Here is a 19,253-nt window from a genome sequence, read left to right as displayed (position 1 = left end):
TTTGATATACAATATTAATTTAATATTTATGAATAATAGGTACAGCAATGTTTCTATTCTCATAAATTGCAATACATTATAATACATTGTAATTATTATAGTACCTAAATATTTACCTACCTGAATACTTGGTTTAATGTGCTAGTACTGTAAACAAGAAAAAGGTTACACTTTGGAAAAATTTTAAAATATTAATTACTTGTGTATAGTACTTATAGTATACTTATATATTCTGTTTAATATAAAAACGTAAAACACGTCAAATATTGTTTATACCTACGATAATAGAGTCACAAGTAACGAATAACGACTCAGTACACAACACTAAACGTAGGTAATATATATTATTAAGTAAACGTGGGGAAGTAATAATTGTATTTATAGCCATAATAAAATTGGCCATGGAAAGTGATGGTCATAGTGGTGTACGTCGAAACCCGAACGACGAACTAATAATATAATATAAACATTTTATTATGATGTATTAATTATTTAGTAGGTACTGCATAATCAATAATGAGTATAATAACATTACAATGTTATAATATATAATAATAATAATAATAATAATATATAGTGATATAATATTTGTTTTTTAAGTATAAATTATGTATACATATATAATATATTATTGGGTCTAACATTTTCAAATATTCGTACTAGACAAAAAAAATGTTAATTAAATATCTGTAACCAACTGGGAAGAAGGTACCTACCTACTCAAAGTTTTTGCAGTTGAATATTTATCATGGAAATTATGTATATTTTGTTAACTCATGTTAATCTTGATCGAATATAGCATCTGATATTCGATGAAATGCGTGTGCTAAACACGTTAAAAAGATCAATTTCGGAAAAAGCATTTAATGTTTTACCTGTTTTTATAATATCAGACATAAATAATTAATATTCTCATGCAAAATTACATCGTTCTGTATACTCATAGATAGGACTCGGAAGTTGATGCCTCAGAAGTATTAAAAAATGACCTATAAAAATATACAAATATGATATAAAAATGACAAAAAATTACCTAAAAAATGACAAATATTTGTTTTAAATTAATAAAAATACATTTTTTTTAAAATATTTTACTCTATTTTACTATAAAAATCTATTTAAATTTATCAAAACTGACAAATTACTCAAAATAAGACACAAAAATGACAAACATTTGTTTTACAAATTTATCAAAGCTTACAAATTACTCATTGCATAGTAAAATTAGAGCGTACTATTTACTATTATCAAAAGTAAATGAACGATGAATATCTGTTTATAAATATTCACAGTTGGTAAACTTCTCTTCACATCCACTGAAGTGATTGGTAGGCACAGACGAGCATTAATCGACTTTTTAATTTTCGTCATTTTGAAAATATTACGAAAAAAATAATAAAATTTAGATATAATAGGTATTATTCACTGTAACATGACAACGAGGCGATGATTGTAATCGACGAGATAAAATCAGAAACTAATCGAATATTAGGAAAAAATAATAAGATTTAGGTATAACAATATTCACTACAATACGGCAACTACAAATGTAATCGGCGAGATAAAATCGGACAAATTTCATGTTATCGGCATAATGGTCGACAAGAAAAGATAACTAGTGAACTAGTGTGAAATAAGTAAAAATGTCAAAAAATGACTTAAAAAGTAATAAACATCAAAAAATGCAAAATAAAAATTAGTTATTCGGATTCACATGCTACTGAAACACATTTGTGGCCAGAAGAGCATTGCCTAAAAAGTTTCAAAAAAAAAAAAAAAAATGCAAAATGTATTAATTCCCGAGCCCTACTCATAGAATTATTAAAAAATCTTGTAACGTTTAAATAGTTGTCTTGTATTTACATAACTGTTCACAGTTAAACATTACATTTTCAGTCATTTTATTTTCCAATTATGATATTTTCAATAAGCTAAGGTTTTTACATAGGCTGTTTCGTTATTTGAAACCCAAAGTGGTCCATCCAGACAATTGGTTTTTTTAATAAACACTATTGCGTAGTATATATTACAAGACTAGAAAACATACAATAATAGAACTGTTAACATATTTTTGAAATATGTCTCAAATTTAATTTTTAAATATTTGTATGTGCATAAAATAAACATATTGCCACAATATATACCAAAAAATATATCAACAATCATTACATTAAATGTTGTCAAAATATTTATAATGATGTTTCCTATAATATATTTTACAAAACCTGATAAACATATTGTTAAAATATGTCTCAAAAATGTATTTTTAAGTAGGTATATATTTTTTCATAATGTATATAAATATATTGTAAAAATATTTTAAAGAACATAAAGAAAATATATGTTTACAATATTAATGTGTTGCAATTGCTGTATGCATATATGCATCCCATTTATCCTAACTGAAACTTTTACTGCTATTAAAATGAAATTGAAATTAATTTTTTATACAATTATTGATTCTAAATTCCATATAAAAACTAAATTAATTTGATACATTTTAATGCATGTAAATAGTAATTTTTTTTTATTTACTATAATAAAAAGTATGTTTTTAATTTATAATATGTTTTTTTGCTTACTATTATCAATATTATTAGTTATGAGTTTATTTATTATTTATGATTTATCTATATTAGTTGATATTAAATATGCCAATATTTTATTAGGTAGTTATAATTTTATTTTATTAATAGAAAAATAAATAAATTTGGTTTGAAATAGGGTACAAATATTTTTAATTAAAATTTTTAATCTTTAATTTTAAATGTATGTTAATCTATGAAAATCAGTGAATTTTTTAGTATGGGATTTTTAATGCTGAACTTTATTAATCTGATGTATAAACTAAATTATTTTTTCCATAAATCTTAGATTAAATTATTGAAAACTTTTTTTGTTCCAGTATACTCTAATTTATATTATATAAAAATTAAAAATGTTTGGTGCAAGAAAAATCTCTTTACTAAACACACCCTAGTTATTAGTTCATATTATTGCTTCTCAATTATGTAATTCAAATATAGGTAATATATTATTATTTTTATAATTATTTTTTTTTTTTGTAAACATACAGTATTTATTTTTTATACATGATATAATATTTATTTAATAATTCAATTATTGATAATTAACTATATATATTGATTAAATAATACTGTACATTTTTTTAATTTAAAATTATATATGATTACAATAAAAGAAATGTATATTTATGTCAGTAGCGGCCCCTGGGTTTTTAATGAACTAGTGCACAAAAAAAAAAAAAAAAAAAACAGTAATATACCTATATAAATATTACAGATTGTATTAGATAGGTAATTGTTTACAAATTTTAGTTAATTCCTTTTATTTTGTTTTTATTTTTACATGTACGCATATAATTAATTTACAAAAAAATATTGTGATAAAGTTCAAACTATAGAATACAGTTAATATGATATTAATTATTATTAGTAATTTATTAGAATTCACGTACATGTTTATAAATTAAATCGATTCTTCTATATTTTTTCTCTGCGAGCCTGTTTATTACTTCTTCGTTGAAATTTGGAATGTTTTTGATATCTGTTTTTCAATTGATAGCATTGCTAATGCTATAAGTCGATTTTCTGTCATTGAATTTCTCAAAAATCTTTTAATACGTTTCAATGTAGAAAACGATCTTTCAGCTTCAGCTGTATTCATTGGAATAGTTGAAATAATTTTTAAAAGTTTGTAGCTTTCAGAAATTATCAGTGTTAAATTATTTTCAATTATAAATATTAATAAATTAATTGATGAAGAGATATCACGGAAATCGGTTCTTTTGTAGAACAGTTCTAGTTCAGTTTTAAGTTTAGTTATGTCCAAAATAGGATATGCATCAACAGTTTTATTAAAATAGTCAATTGGGAAGTTATTTTCGTTCGTAGGAAAATTAATTGATAAAAATAGGTGTGAAGCATTTAAGTAATTCTTATAATCAAACTGTTTTTAACTTTGACAATAAAAATGTCAAAAAATAAAAAATATTTTATTATTCTTATCATGGCATCGAAAAATGAATTTAATTAAATACTCTGCTGTATTTTACAATAAATAACAAAAGTATGCAAATGCTATAAGTTCCGAATTCTGTTAATAATAATTAGGTACTTCTTTTGTCGCGATTTTTTTTTTTTTTTTTTAGTAGTATCATCTTGTTTTCGTTTTTTTGTTGGATGACTTTGAGAGGTTTCTTTTTCTTCAAAAATGTTATCAATATTCTATCTTTCTTTTGATATATTTTCTTCAAATTGAAAAATTGCCTTTGAAAGTTCTACAGGATCCATAGTTCATTTTTGTAGTTGATTATACAGAATATTAACATGAAGCATTAAAGAATGAAAGACTCTTAACCAAAATATAAATTTATCATCATTTAACATCCGATACAAAGTCCCAGCTTGGTTAATTGCTATAGTTTGATTAAATATTGATTCAATTTCTTTCATACATTCAATTAAGGTCTCAAAATTCTCATAATTATTACGGTTGAAATATTATTAATCGGTATTTAAGATATAGCTATACAATTGTTTTTTATTATAAAACATATTTAATTATTATTAACAGAATTTGGGACTTATAGTATTTGCATACTTTTGTTCTTTATTGTAAAATACAGCAGAGTACGAATTCAATTCATTTTTCGATGCCATGATAATAAATTTAAAATTTAAATGAGCATATTTTATAGATTTTGCAGGAAAGTGCTGATTTTTATGTTATTGTGCTTATTTTGCAATCGAAGAGAATTTAATTATTCAAGATAACTTAGATAAATATACTTATATAAATATACAATAAATATATTTATTGATGTAAATGGAAATTATAATTTTTAATTTTTCCTATCATTATATAATTGATGAATTAAATTAAAAAAAAACTGGTAAGGTACTTATTTCAAATAACAAGTTAACAATTAGTTTTTTTTTTTTAATTTTTAATGTTATACTAATTATTAATAATAAATTAATTAAATGCATATTTTTAAATTTTTTTATGCCTATTTTAGCGCTTATTATTCTGTTTTTAACTGCTACACGACCAGTATCCTGCTTATCAATGTAGGCCCCTGAAATTGTTCGGCCCCGAGTCCAAAATTATCTTAATCCGGGCTTGCAATATATCATATATTTTTTAGAAAAAACTAATTTTTTCGAATCTATGTTCTTGTGTTCCTGTTGTTAATTACACTTGTAGTTGATACGTAATTTGTTTATAATTTATTTTCACAAACATAATTTTGAGTAACAATATCATTGTTTTAGTATCATTAGTATATTAATAGTTTGACGTCTGATAAAATATGAAGCAATAGATTTATTATCTAGATAATGTAGGTATTCCGAACGTACGAATATTACATAGTTCAGCGTTTCTTAAATTGTGTTTCGCGGAACCTTGGGGTACCGCGAAGCTTACGTAATTTTTTAAAATTTTTTAAGAAAATTAATTTAACATTTCCAACTAAACATTAGTAATGGTGAAAAGATGTTTGCATTATAGAAAAAAAAATCTTTTTAACAAAAAAATAACAATATATAAGCCATATGGACTAGTCTAATTAAAGTAATTGTTATTAAAGAAATATTATATACGTATACAAATATTATTATTTTAATTTTTATTTTGACATATTTTTTTAAATTAAACACTTTTAACACAATATTATTATATGATAATAATTTATTTACAAATAATCCTAAAAATAGCTAAAAAGTTAAAAAAAAGTAAGGGGTTCCACAATAAATGTGGACATCAAAAAGGGTTCTGCAGATAAAAAAGTTTAAGAATCGCTGATATAGTTAAATTATAAAATATGATAATTGAATGGTTTGAACGACTCTGCGTCTTATTCGATTGCAATAACTTTATGACTAGTGGCGGCACTAATATATTTTACTAGGAAGGGTTAATGGATGGCCAACAATTAAAAGGTAGGGCCTTTCAAAAATCAGATTACATTTATTAAATTTAAGTGCAAAAAATATAATATGAGACTATAAATATAATTAGTCATGTAATATTACAGTGTCTAGAATAGCTCTATCAGTAGTAGTATGGTTTTTAATTACATGTTTTCGTGTTTATACTATGATTTATCGAAATTGTTTTTATTGTGTTTATAAAAAATGACAATATTAATATGTTTAAGGTTGCACCAATGGTCAGTAACCCTTCCTGACTAGCCCCTGGGCCGTCACTGATTATTACCATAATATTGAAAAATAATGAGCACAAAGTTCAACAAGATTTCGACGAATAAAACATTTCGCCGGAAAGCGAAATCCGTTTATTGATCACGATGTAGGTACTATTATTCTTCTTTCATAATAACGAAAGGTTTTCACTAACACGTATCGGCAAGGTCTCCTTCGCTGACGTAGAACAGACTCATGTTGTTTGCGAAACCAGCGTTTTGTTTGGAACATCTCATGTGCAAAATCAAATCTCCCTGGTTTAATATTCCTTTTTTTTTGGCGAATTTCATTGCGAGCTTCGTACGATTTTCAACGTCTTTCGACCAAACCGTTTCTATAGGATCTGCAACAAAATGCACGTCAAATCATACGTAATCATAATGTACTTAATATATAGGCTCTATACTATTGTTGAAATCTATGTTTGATCCAGTGCTCGAAATGGAAAATTTTCTGAACCGGAACTATTTTTTTTTTTTTTTGGAAACATATCATAGGATTTGGGGTTTTAACCCACCAAAATTATAATTTCCCCTTCCTGAAATACTAAGCCTTTTTTAATAAATAAATTGTACCTACTATTTTATACTGTTTTAGTTAAAATTATATTTTGGCAAATCATTTTTTTTTCATCTTTGATGCTATGTGGAGTGCTATATCTACAAATGTTTTATCAGAGTGTAAAATGTTTTGTATATTCATACCATTTAAAACTTGTTAATTTATTATCTATTTAATTCGGTAAATCAATAAAAAGCCTTTGAGTTTTTACAATTTTATAAACTTTTTCAATAGTAGTAAACTTTGATTTCAATACTTTCAATAATTTTATTTCAAAACTTTTTTCTATTTGTTTTTTTTTTTTTTTTGATTGCTTATGTAATTCTAATGTTTTAAGATGAGCGTCAAATTTTTTGTGTTCAAATATTTTTTTTCTCAAACTAGACATTTAAGTTTCTTTTGACTTTCCATTTGAAATTATAGAACAAGGCAGTGGCGTTAATTGGATCCAATTTCTAGTGGTGCAGAGGCATATTTTCAACTTATAATTTCCAACACACCAATTTTCCAATTTCCTTAGTAAAATTCTTCCCAATAAACTATATATTTTCCCATATATTTCTTTAAATAAAAAATAAATTTTGAATTATTTTAGCAGTACAACCTTTATTATTATAATATTAATAAAAAAAAAAAACAAATTTTGTTTTTAGTATGCTGATTTCCTTAGATCTTGGAAAATAATATTATAGGTAATTTTAATATTAGGTAAACAAATTTCAATAATTTTCTGATGGTGCAAGAACATATCTTTGCACCACCCATTCTACGTCACTGAAACAAGGTTTAGAAAAACAAAGAGTTTTGTCAACAACAGATAATCCTAAATTTGTTATATTTTTACAAATCAAACAACCTAATGCTTTATTTTTAACTACCTACTTATTTTTAACTTTTAAAATTCACATACGTATTGTGTAAATAAAGCTAAATTACATTATCGGTGGACGGCGATTATCGTATAGATAAGCAATAAATGTACTTATGCATGTTTGACGTTTATTAAATATTTTACAATGAACAATTATGCAAAATGTTTAAATTTTATCAAAATATGGAAGGTACAGTAAAAATTTGTTTGAACTGGAACGGTAAACGTATTTTTTTTTTACGAACCGGGCATTAAAAATTAGACTTATTAGTTTTTTTTTAATTTTCACATAATTGGTTTAATTACATTTCTGTTCCGCATCCTTGTAATTTTTTGTTTTGTTTAGTTATACATTTTTGTTAAATTCACTAATTTTTGGAACGTTTTTAATAGGTACTTAAATCAATGTATTGTTTGAATGGTTAACGGATATCTCGGTATGTGGTATACTAAAAAAAATATGCTTCGTGCCTTGTAATATTAGAGAATGCGGTCCGAGTAATAATAATTTAAATATTTAATGCAATAAAAAATAAAAAAATATATAAAAATTATAAAAATTAAATTAATTTAAGGGGCAACTGGTGAACACCCGTTTAAAAATGTCAAAAAATGCTGTGTAAACAGTATAAGTTTGTATTACACATTTCTTTAACTATTTTCAATTTAAAGCGTCTCCGTACGAGTTTTCGAATTATAAGCTACTGTTTAGTCAAACGCAGTTCACACACTCGGGTAGTTATTTAGTTAGTTAAGCCGAATCCACACGGGATTAGTACTTGGCCGAGTCACTAAAGTTGCTAAACCTAGTACTAAATTGCATAGTGTGTGTCTATATTAAACATAATATAGTAAAATTGATCATTGTTCATTCTAGTGATAAGTTTTGTAGGAATGGAGCAACAAAGTCAATGTATTCTTATCATTATTATATTTATTTTAAAAGTTGTTTTATTTTAGTTTTATTTTTAACTAAGACTAGTGTACCTATAAAACTACAAAATTATTACAAAAGTTGTATTTTAATATTTCAATCATATCTCACAGGAAATATCGAGTGGTATATCACAAAATAATAACAGAATGACACTGATTTCGAATCCGCGATTTTACTAAATATAACAGTGACAGTGGTGTCACAACACTGGTTTAGTAGACGAACGAGCGTGAGTAAAAAATTCAACTCGACCGAAAAAATAGAACTGTTTTCAAATAGATTGACTAAAATATCTACTAAAATTAGTAGGTACTCGGGGATAACGAGTATAAAAATTTAGTTACTTGCTTCAGTGACTCGGCCTAGTACTAAATTTGTGTGAACGTGGCTTTAGTAGTAGTAGTAGTAGTAGTAATAGTAGTAAGTAGTTGATTTAGCGTTTGCAACACATCGCGCGGTGGTCACGTATTTTTTGGACACCACACACGTCACGCGGCAGCCGATTGCGGAGAATTGCGCAGCAATTTGAATTGATTCAATTAACAATAATACAATTACCTATGTAGTGCAACGCAATGAGGTTCCGCCACACCGATATCTTTCTAGCGCACTTTCCGTGCCTGAGAATGGCCATCACGGGACACATGGGACGGTACCGTGCGATTATTTTGGCAGACAGCCCCGACGTGGTGATCACTATGATTGCGGCTGCATTGCACTTCAGCGACACTTCCACGCACCCGATGCTGATCGCGTGAGCAGGATCGATCGGAGTTTTGGACTGAACATATTTTTAATTGCGAATGCTTTAAATGTATCAATTTTATTACTGTTGCATTATTGTTACGTAAATTATATGTAATTATATAAAATTATATTTTTAACGATTTTGAAAAACGTTTTTAAAATCGTAAACGTATAACTGTCATTACGGATGCAAGCATAGCATAGATGACCCAAATAATTAACAAAAAAGTCTATTTGAAAAAAGTGACTGATTAAACGGCACTATAATTGTCAAAGAAAAATAGCATACAAATAAAATGGAATCTACCTAATAATGTAATAAAAATAAATATTGACTAATAATTATTGTAGAAATGGCTTACGGCAAAATCAAAAAAAAGTTAAAATCATACAACACACAATAAAAAGATGATAAGAATATTGTGAAAATATTGGTGGAGACGTCGGGGACCTCATGGATTCTCGCCAACAACCCCGTTACGTACGAATCACTCGGGGTGCGTTTCACGCCCTAAAATACCACTCTACTCCGACGCCCCTATTTTCATCCAATCGGGAAACATTGGGAAACATCACACGTTAAACCGTTTGGGTCCCCCTCCCCCTAAAGGTGCGAAACGCGTTGTCGTCACCCGATTCTGTTTCGGCGACTGTATGTAAACTGCGGCAAAATTAACTTTTTTCTAAAAGTCATATCGATTAATGGTAAACTGCGGCAAAATCGATAAGATACATTATAGAAACTGAGGTATTTTATTTTATATACATACCTTCTATATATACTATTTATTATAGTACCTACATTATATATACCTACCTATGTGTACCTATGTACGTATATCGTTTAATTCATTATAAAATGTTGCGTATTGTGTACAAAGTAGTAAAGTAAATCCAAATATATTTTTAAGTTTTAACGAAATATATTAGTAATATCGGTTCCTTTACTTTTGAAAATACTAGTTATTACCTACTTACAAGTGTTAGAGGTTAGTAGAAATAAAGTTAAGTATTCATTCAACGTCATGGAATTTACAACAATGTTTGGCCAAAATGGCAAGGAATTATCAGTGTCAAATAATTTTAAATTCAAATTTAAATATGAATCCAAAATAAATGGTAATCAAACATAGGAATGCACTAAAAAAAAATATGCAAGGCAAAATTGGTTTTCACAAGGAAAAAACTTTATTACAAGAAAAATCAGTTTTAGATCATAGTCATGAATCGGATTCTCTAATTGAACGTCAAGCAGGAAGTAATAACATTAAAAAAAAATATATATATAGTATATATATAATAAATTGCTGCAGTTTGTATAATGTATCTTATCAGATTTGTTGCAGATTGTATAATCTTAATTTTTTTTTGCCGCAGTTTACAATCTTCCGTTTCGGCACTCAATAGCGTTTTCGGTTTGCAACGCGGCGGATGAAGCCATCTGTTTAACACGCACCAATGCGACACCAAGTACGCCTGCCGTTCTTGTCAGTCAATCGATTTCGATCCGTGTCCTTAACCCCGCGCGCTTTCGAACGACTCTTCACCGAGATGGCTTGGTTCCAAACAGGGCCAACCTGGCCCGTCGAATTACCGAGTAAAACTCGGTGGGCCGCGACAATTGGGTATTTATTTTGCTGTGTCGGATAATTTATGTGTGTATTTATGCGTTAATTATATTCTGCAGGTTGACATTATGATAATACATTCGGTGAAATCAAACACACATGTATAGCAACATTAAAAATCTAAACTGGCTGGAATTATTAAATTTTAACAACTTTTAAAAAAATGTTATTAGCTTATGTAATATAAAACGGTGATTTTCGTTGTGTTTGTACTAAATATTGATTAAAAAAGATAATCGCGCCTATTGAAATATGTGGGTTGAATTCATCTAATCCGGTTTTGGCCCCGAACGAATCCCCGAGTGGAGGCGCCACCACCGGTCTCTTGGCTGCCACTGCGTGCGTTCGCGTGCTTACCTTGTTGTTGAGCTCCGAGAATAGCTGTTGCTTCCATATGGCCGCCTCGCCCTGTCGACACAAGGACGACGCGAACTCCACGCAATGCACCTGGTGCTCGGACCGCTTCGTCACGCTCAGGTAAATGCAATCAGTGCCGTCCAGTACGGCGTTGACGACGTCGTTGACGTCCGAGCTCGCGGGCATCGCGTTCCGTTCCATCGAGTTCAGGAATCCGCCGTAGGTCACGCTCGGCTTGCCCATCTAAACGGAGTGAACACGAGCGATGTGATATTATTGCGCGCATGGCCCTCGGTCGCGGGTAGTGCGATGACGAAATGACAGGGGCCCGGTATCGGTACTTGCAGGGATGTATTTAGGGGGTTATGGGTGTTAAAACACTTCTCATCGACCGTATTTTATGGTATTTCACCAAATTGCAAACTTACTTACAGTATAATTTGCCCTACACAGGTACTAGTGTTTTAAAACATTCCTGTTAAATTAATTCTGGATACGCCACTTGGTACTCGGGATCAGATTGCCCGCGGCGGACGAGGGGTGCTCGTCGTTTGCTCTCCCGCGACCATTCCGACGGCTCCAAAGCCAGTCGGTTACGGCATACGGGTGGTGTTCGGTCGACGTGCCGACAACAATGAGGGACGGGACATTTGCACCGATCGCGGTCCACGTACGTTTAAGGATTTTCAAACGTAAGGGCCGCAATACAACCACATAACGTTGGTCGCTCGTGATTGATATCGACCGCTAACGAACCACTTTTTTATGGCCGTAAGAAGTCTGAATCGACGGCGATGAAACCACGCCCCACAACTACTACAAATATGCCGTACATTCCATATTTCTACTTTTATTATTTTTATTTTTGATAAATTTTATGGACTTGCAAGGGAATCACTATTGTCGTTACTTTTAATACGTTGAACGCAATAATAATGATAACGGATCGTAATAAACGTGATTACCATGCTGGTGGCGAACCATGTGTGTTATGCTTTGGTGTTATGATTGAAAAACATTTGTGAAAAAATAAAACTCCACGTCGACGCGTTAACAATGTGCTCGTCAAGAATTCGCGTACATCATTCGATTAATCGATCCACGGTTGCGTTAAACGAATTACTATATTAAACCTACGTGACGAAGGAATGTTTATCCGGATTTGTATTTTTAGAGCTACCGAAGTTCAGAAAACCTTATCCACCCCTCTAAGTGTTGACATTAATTGCGTACCAATAAAGACGAATGTTTTACATGTCATCAGCATATCCTATTTCTGTATAATCCTGGATCGGAAAACTTACTATGTTGCACTTGGTCAAAACAATCTTTTGAGCCAAGAATATTCGGTGGTACCCTAATTCCATGGATAGATTAGGTCGGTGCAGGAATACGCCATCCGCGCTTTTTATTATCTCGTCGATGCATTCGAGTCCCACCGAGTTGTCGATTTTCGCGTATAGATCGATGTCGGTGCCACGTTCATCACCTTTGGGCAGTTTAATAATTAAAAAACTATTTAATTAACTAACTAACATTATAGTATTACTTATTTTTTTTTTACGCTATTTAGTATTATTTAGTATATTGCGAATGTTGTTAAGACTGCTATAATTAAAATTAAAAAGTGCATACATTTAATAATAATGAGAACTAAATTTATAACTTATTTAAAAATTAGTTTTTTTGTTTTGATTATAACCTATATTTTTAAACATTATAAAATACTATATAGCATATACTACTATAAAATACTAATATATGGTGCACGTAAGATACTTAACGATATAATTCCATAGCAAATGCTACCTATTTTTACTATAAAATTTGAAATGATTTTTAAGAGTATTTGAGCATTATTCAATTACATTTCTTAAAATACTATTTTGAAAATTATTTAAGTATTCAAAATGACTGAATCATTTTAATAATGACAAATATAATAATGGTTCAAAAAATAATAGTGTATATGAAATATCAATAATTATTGAAAATTATCTACAGTTAGTTAAACTTAGTAACTTAGTAACTTTTAATGGTTTTTAAGAAACATTTAAATACTTGTATTCAAATATCTAAACATTTTTAATTAGTAATAGTCATAAGCGAACACTAATAAAAAAAAATTAAGAGTAAATTTTATAAAAAACAGTTACCGGTTGATTTATTGATACAAAATTGATTTTCATCAAACGGTCGATTTAGGTAATTATTAAATAAAATATAAATTAAAACCAATGAAAACCAAATATATTTAAAAATTAGTTTTAAGTGTCATGATTAGAGGTCGGATTTATATTCTCTTAAAATTCTTAAAATATGATGTTTTTATGTCACATAAAATAGGTAATATATTCTCTTAACATTCTTTTAAAATACCAGATATATGATGTTTTATGTCTTTAAATATGCAAAATATTCTTTTAATATTAAAAAAAAAATTATATTTTATTTATTATTTTAAGTTATTATTTATTTATTATTTAAATTTATTTTTCATTAATTTGGTTTTAAATATATTTAATTTAACTAATTTTACAATAACAATTAATAACTATATATTGTTCCATGTGTTCCGGTGTCATTTTAGTACGCCGGTTTGTAAGAATGTTCTTGTATATGCCGAAGGATCGTTCGACATCAACCGATGTCACTGGAGAATATTGCAAGTCGGCTACCATAGTCGGTGAATAATTTTCCGGAAGTTGTACTGTGTTATTTCCACTAAGAACTTGTCTAATATTTTTCAAAAATGTGTATCCTTTGTTTTTTTTGTTGAAGTTGCAATATTTTTGTCTTTAATACTTCTCCTTTTTTCTCCTGGTATCTGCTCAAGTTGTGTAAAAGTGTTTTCGATAATATTTATCATATCAACTAAGGCAGTATTTGATTTTTCCAAACTTTTGATAGTTGTAACAATTTGAAGAAAATTAGTTTTAATAAAAATTAAATAATTTTTTACAGACTGTAAGTGTAACATGTTTTTGCATTTTTCAATACTGACTGACGACTTTTCTTCACTTAATTTGTCTATAACATTTTTCAAACCTTCAAAATGTTTGCAATTAAATACAGCGGCTTCCAGCCAAGTTCCCCACCTAGTTAATACGGGTTCTGGAGGTAATGGCACATTGGGCAATATTTCTTTGTACACCTGGACATGATATGGCGCTTTTAAAAATATTTTTTTAGATAACTGATTAATGTGTTCACATTTGGAAACATTTCTCTGACCTTCTCTGCAACCCTGTTCATCATGTGAGCTACACACGTAACGTGAATTAAATTTGGGTAGAAAACTTATGGTGTATCACCGGTTTTTGTCATGTATGGAGCTGCATCCGATAACATTAACAACACTTTTTCGTCATTTTCACCCAACGGCCATAATAATTTTAGTCCATCATTGATAAACCGAGCAACAGTGGAATGATTAGTTTTTTCCAAAACTTTGCATGTCAGGAGAAATGGGCAAGTTAGAGTATTTGATTTTAATATTCCCACCAGTATATTTGCAACATAACGACCATTTGTATCTGTAGTTTCATCTACAGCAATCCAAATATTATTTTCACCAATTTAATTTTTAATTTTTGTTAAAGTATTATAGTAGCACGGCTCGAGATAATTTTTACGTAACGCACTTTCATCTGGTATTTGTTTGCCAGTGTATTTCTCTAAAAATGTATGAAATTGAGAAACTTGCATTTTATACCAAGGTATATTAGCTGCTACTAAGGCTAGACACAAATCGTTGTTAAAATCATTTAAGTTTTTTTCATTGGTAGTAGTTTCTGATAAAAATAATTATTTTGATGAAGTATTTAATTTACGTTTTAAACCATTTATGTGGACATTAGTATGTACATGTTGTGTAACCTGTGATTTTTTGCTGCAAGGAATATTTTTGTCACAAACTTGACAAAAAATTGTTGCCCCATCTGTTGTGAAAATCGTTTTTTGGTTATTGTACGACGAAATCCATTGAGCAAATAAACTTTTTAAACTGCTTGAAGCTTTCGGCATATTTGTATGTTATAGACAGTTATAATAATAGCACTCAAATATCAACACTCGACGCGACGCGACGGACGACTAGTAGACGACGAGAATAGTCGTGACAGCTAACGAAATAACCGATGTGCTATCGCAATCGATAAGGAATACATGGAAATTAATTTTTATTAACCCAAAAAAAAATTATTTATTGAACATTGTATTTATCAAAGTGCTGATATATGTGAAATATGTTCATTATATGCCGATGTTAGAAAAATATTCTCAAATTTCTCTAACATGCTAAATATTCTCTAACTTCTAAAATTTGCTTTTTTATGCAAAATAAATTTTTTCTTGTGAATTCTGTGTTTCATGAATCGTAAAGATTTCTCACTCTCATTTAACTGCATAGACTAGAAACAAATATGTAAAATCATAAAAATCCGACCTCTAGTCATGATACTAAAAAAAAAACATCAGTTAAATGGTACGATGTCTATAAAATATAGAAAAAAATTGTTTGAATTTGAGGGTCGTTACAATAATTTGTTATTCAACCATTAGTACCAGGTTATAAATACTTAATAGAGGACAAAAAGTTATGTTTTAGTAGGGGCATGATATCAGTTTTTGTAGAGTAGGGCAGTCGGCGTATACAACACTCCTATTAAATTTCTGACTTGATGGCTTATTTTATCAAAGTACCCATGAACGTGGAGGGAGGGGGGACGTCATATCAGTCCAAAAATATAATGATTTGTATTTTGTACATCAGTGCCCTTATAGTACACGTGTCATGTTTCTGATTTACAACACGTCAGTTGGTATATAAAAGACGTATTTATGTTTTGATGATGTGACTTTGGAATAGCTGAACTCTAGACTATCGCAAATGCATAGTTGCTCCCCTCCTCCGTAAATGACGCCACTGTGTTTTACTCATCACGGGCATAATACAGATGCACTTACAGACAAATTTTTTGACGCGTTTGAAGAACTCTGCGTTTCTGACACCAGGAATCAGGATGATGTCAACCTTAAGCTCGATACCAATACGGACGTTCTCTTCGTCCTTTTCGGAGAGCGACGTCGTACCGATTGGGATCCCTGCTATGTGCACTGATCTCCGAGACCCGAGAAACTCCCCTCGGTATACATTGCAGTACACCTCATCCGCGTCTACAGGAGAAAATCGTTTTAGTGTCGGATCGAAGTAGATATATACCGTGTACAAACGGTGTATATTTATTATTACCAACTGTTTTGACGACCAATTCGATTTTCCCGTAGTCCAAGTAGATCCGGTCGTGTTCTTTTAGCCGGAGAATACTGTTGCTGGTCACGTAAATGCGGTTTTCCGTACACTTGTTCTTATACGTGATGTCGTTGGTGACGTAAACATGACCGTTGGTTGGAAGCTCTATCATATTTTGGTTGGGCTGCGAATTGTTTAATAAAGTATAAATCAAAGTGCATGTATGTATAATATATACATCATATTTAATAAAAAAAAATATTAACAATATAAATAAATATTAATGAATACATAAAGAAAGACCATTAAGAGAACAAGAAAATAAATCTAACTTCTTTTCAGAATTTTTTATAGACATTAAAATATTATCTGGAGAGGATAACAAAATTTTGGTCAATATATTTGGTGAATAGGAAAACTTTTTATGTTATTATAAGAAAATTTATCTAAATTATTAATTTAAGTCGATCAATCAGTTCTGAACAATCTATAATACTGTTTAGTAATTTGTTAAGAAATTATAAATTTAATAGTTTTTTTTATTTATTTTTATTTTTTTGCTTTTATTGGAAATATTTTAGCAAAACAAATTTAATAGTTTAAATATTTTTTAAACGGGTAAAATAGAAAAAAGTTAATTTAAAATATTGTAATTAGAATGAGGAGTTCTAAAAATTTAACATTCAAAGCTTAAAAATCTTAAAAAATTATTTTGAACTCGAAAAAGAGGTCTTGATTTTGAGTTATAGAATTTATATATCATATCTATTATTAATTATAGTTATCATGATTTATACAGATTTCCGGCTTATTCACAGTCTGTGTTAGTCTTACACAGGTTAACTATATTTTATTACGTTGAAGTTATACTCGTTTTAATTTTTACATTCCAATAACAAGTGAGGTATATCAAAGTATACGTTATATTCGTCTATATACGAGTCTAGATGTCGTTATCACGGTTATTCATTGTTATTCGGGTTTTCTTAACAAGAACACTTACTTCCGAAGTAGAAATAGACCCAGTTTTGATGCGAGATCCTTCGAGATCAAGTACCAGTGCCATGGAGTACGGTATCCGGTCGTTCTTCTTTAAACTGAAGTTAAAAACTCCTTGACGAATTTCGTTAACGAATTTTAGACACTGTTCCCGTGACAAACCCTCAAAACTGAACACAACCATGGACACACCATTTTCACAGTACTCTTCTATCAACTCTTTGGTCACGTTGGGTACTGCAAATAATAATAATAATAGTAATCGGTAAACGCTTTTAGCTGATAGGTCTGGTTTAATATTTGTACGTACGGACGCCACAAGCTATGGTAGTCAACGTGTTTGACGGCGTTTTCGATTTAAGCTTCAAGTTGCTCATGTGATCGAGATAATTGTTTTGAAAATTCGCTTTGGCATTCATTTCATCCTCGTCACAAACATCCTAAGCACGATTTTTCAAACTCATTATTTTATTTATATATATCTAATTTATATGAAATCGAATTTACATAAACTATACACTACAAAAGCCCTGTATGCTTACCCATGGATATACGATACACGGCTCTTCATTTTTTGTAGACCTTAACGAGGAGTTCATTATGTCTTAATTATTTACTTCGACAAAACCGTTTAATTAAACTAATGATTTTTTATATTCAGTTCTCGACAGTTGAAATCCACTTCGATTGAAAAAAAAATAATAATAATCAAAATACTTGTTTAATAAACGTTGCCTAAGAAATGTATGGATTTAAATTGTAAAAATAATATTGCGTAATTAATTGACAATAGATAAAAAAATGAACATTGAAAGTTTTGCAAAAAGCAAACCAGTGATTAGAGATTTAACGTACCGTCAAAGTACATAAGGCTAGTAGAAAATAATGATAATATTTAATTACCATATAGATTCATTCGGCATATAGACTCGACTTTAAGAGATTTGCTATGTATTATTAATTTTTAGAACATAGTTATAAAAAATAATATACTAAACATCTAAAATTTTGTTATAAAATGTATTTTCAATGTGTTTTTTTGAAATGGTTTAATGATACTATTTATTAGGGATGAGTAGTTCGTGAGTGAGTTGATTCGAAGAGTCAACTTTTTTAGGTGAACTGAAAGAGTTCAATCAGTGTGCCACAATTCAACGACTCAATAACTCAATGTTACCTATATATATACATAAGCGTATCTTGGCAGGAGTGAATGGGGACAACTGCCCTAACCTAACCTATTGGTTAATTGCAGGCTGTTCTGAGGTACATAGCAAACTCGTAATTAATATTATGTTCATTTGCTACACATATACAGCTAAATATAATAGCATATTAATATTTCTTTTGTGGCATAAATTCTAAGGCCGTGGCAATATGATATAAACATTTAAAATTTCTATAAAACGTCTATAATATATACATAGTTTCTAACACTTATAATATAAAAATTAACGAGTTATAGGCAGAGTTAAAGTTGTTTGGTAAAACGAGTTTTGTAAAACAAACATTTGATAACTTTAAAGACTGTCTTAATTTCTTTATGCTTCAAGATCTGTCCAGTTCTTATAATCTCATGCAATTATATTATTATATACAGAGGTACACCTTATACACATTATTATATACACCTGCGATTCTAAATATTGTGATTTTGTCATCTAGTTCG

The 19,253-nt window shown here is 29.2% G+C and overlaps 1 protein-coding gene across 1 annotated transcript; it reads right to left on the bottom strand.

Moving 5' to 3' along the window:
- Positions 1–3,531: 3,531 nt before the first annotated feature.
- LOC112685302 (pyruvate kinase-like) lies at positions 3,532–18,183 on the bottom strand. The gene is made up of 10 exons (XM_025557142.1): positions 18,127–18,183; positions 17,895–18,024; positions 17,589–17,821; positions 16,586–16,769; positions 16,300–16,509; positions 12,636–12,820; positions 11,332–11,574; positions 9,158–9,380; positions 6,385–6,573; positions 3,532–3,677 (listed from the first exon to the last, which is right to left on the bottom strand). Exons 1-10 carry the CDS (start codon positions 18,181–18,183, stop codon positions 3,532–3,534), a joined length of 1,800 nt encoding a protein of 599 aa, XP_025412927.1.
- Between the last annotated feature and the right edge of the window lie 1,070 nt (positions 18,184–19,253).

The sequence above is a fragment of the Sipha flava genome, unplaced genomic scaffold, assembly GCF_003268045.1.
Source record: "Sipha flava isolate LNK unplaced genomic scaffold, YSA_version1 272_pilon_pilon, whole genome shotgun sequence".
NCBI lineage: Eukaryota > Metazoa > Arthropoda > Insecta > Hemiptera > Aphididae > Sipha > Sipha flava.
Note: the sequence above shows the minus strand (reverse complement) of the source record. Positions and strands in the feature narration are given on the sequence as shown.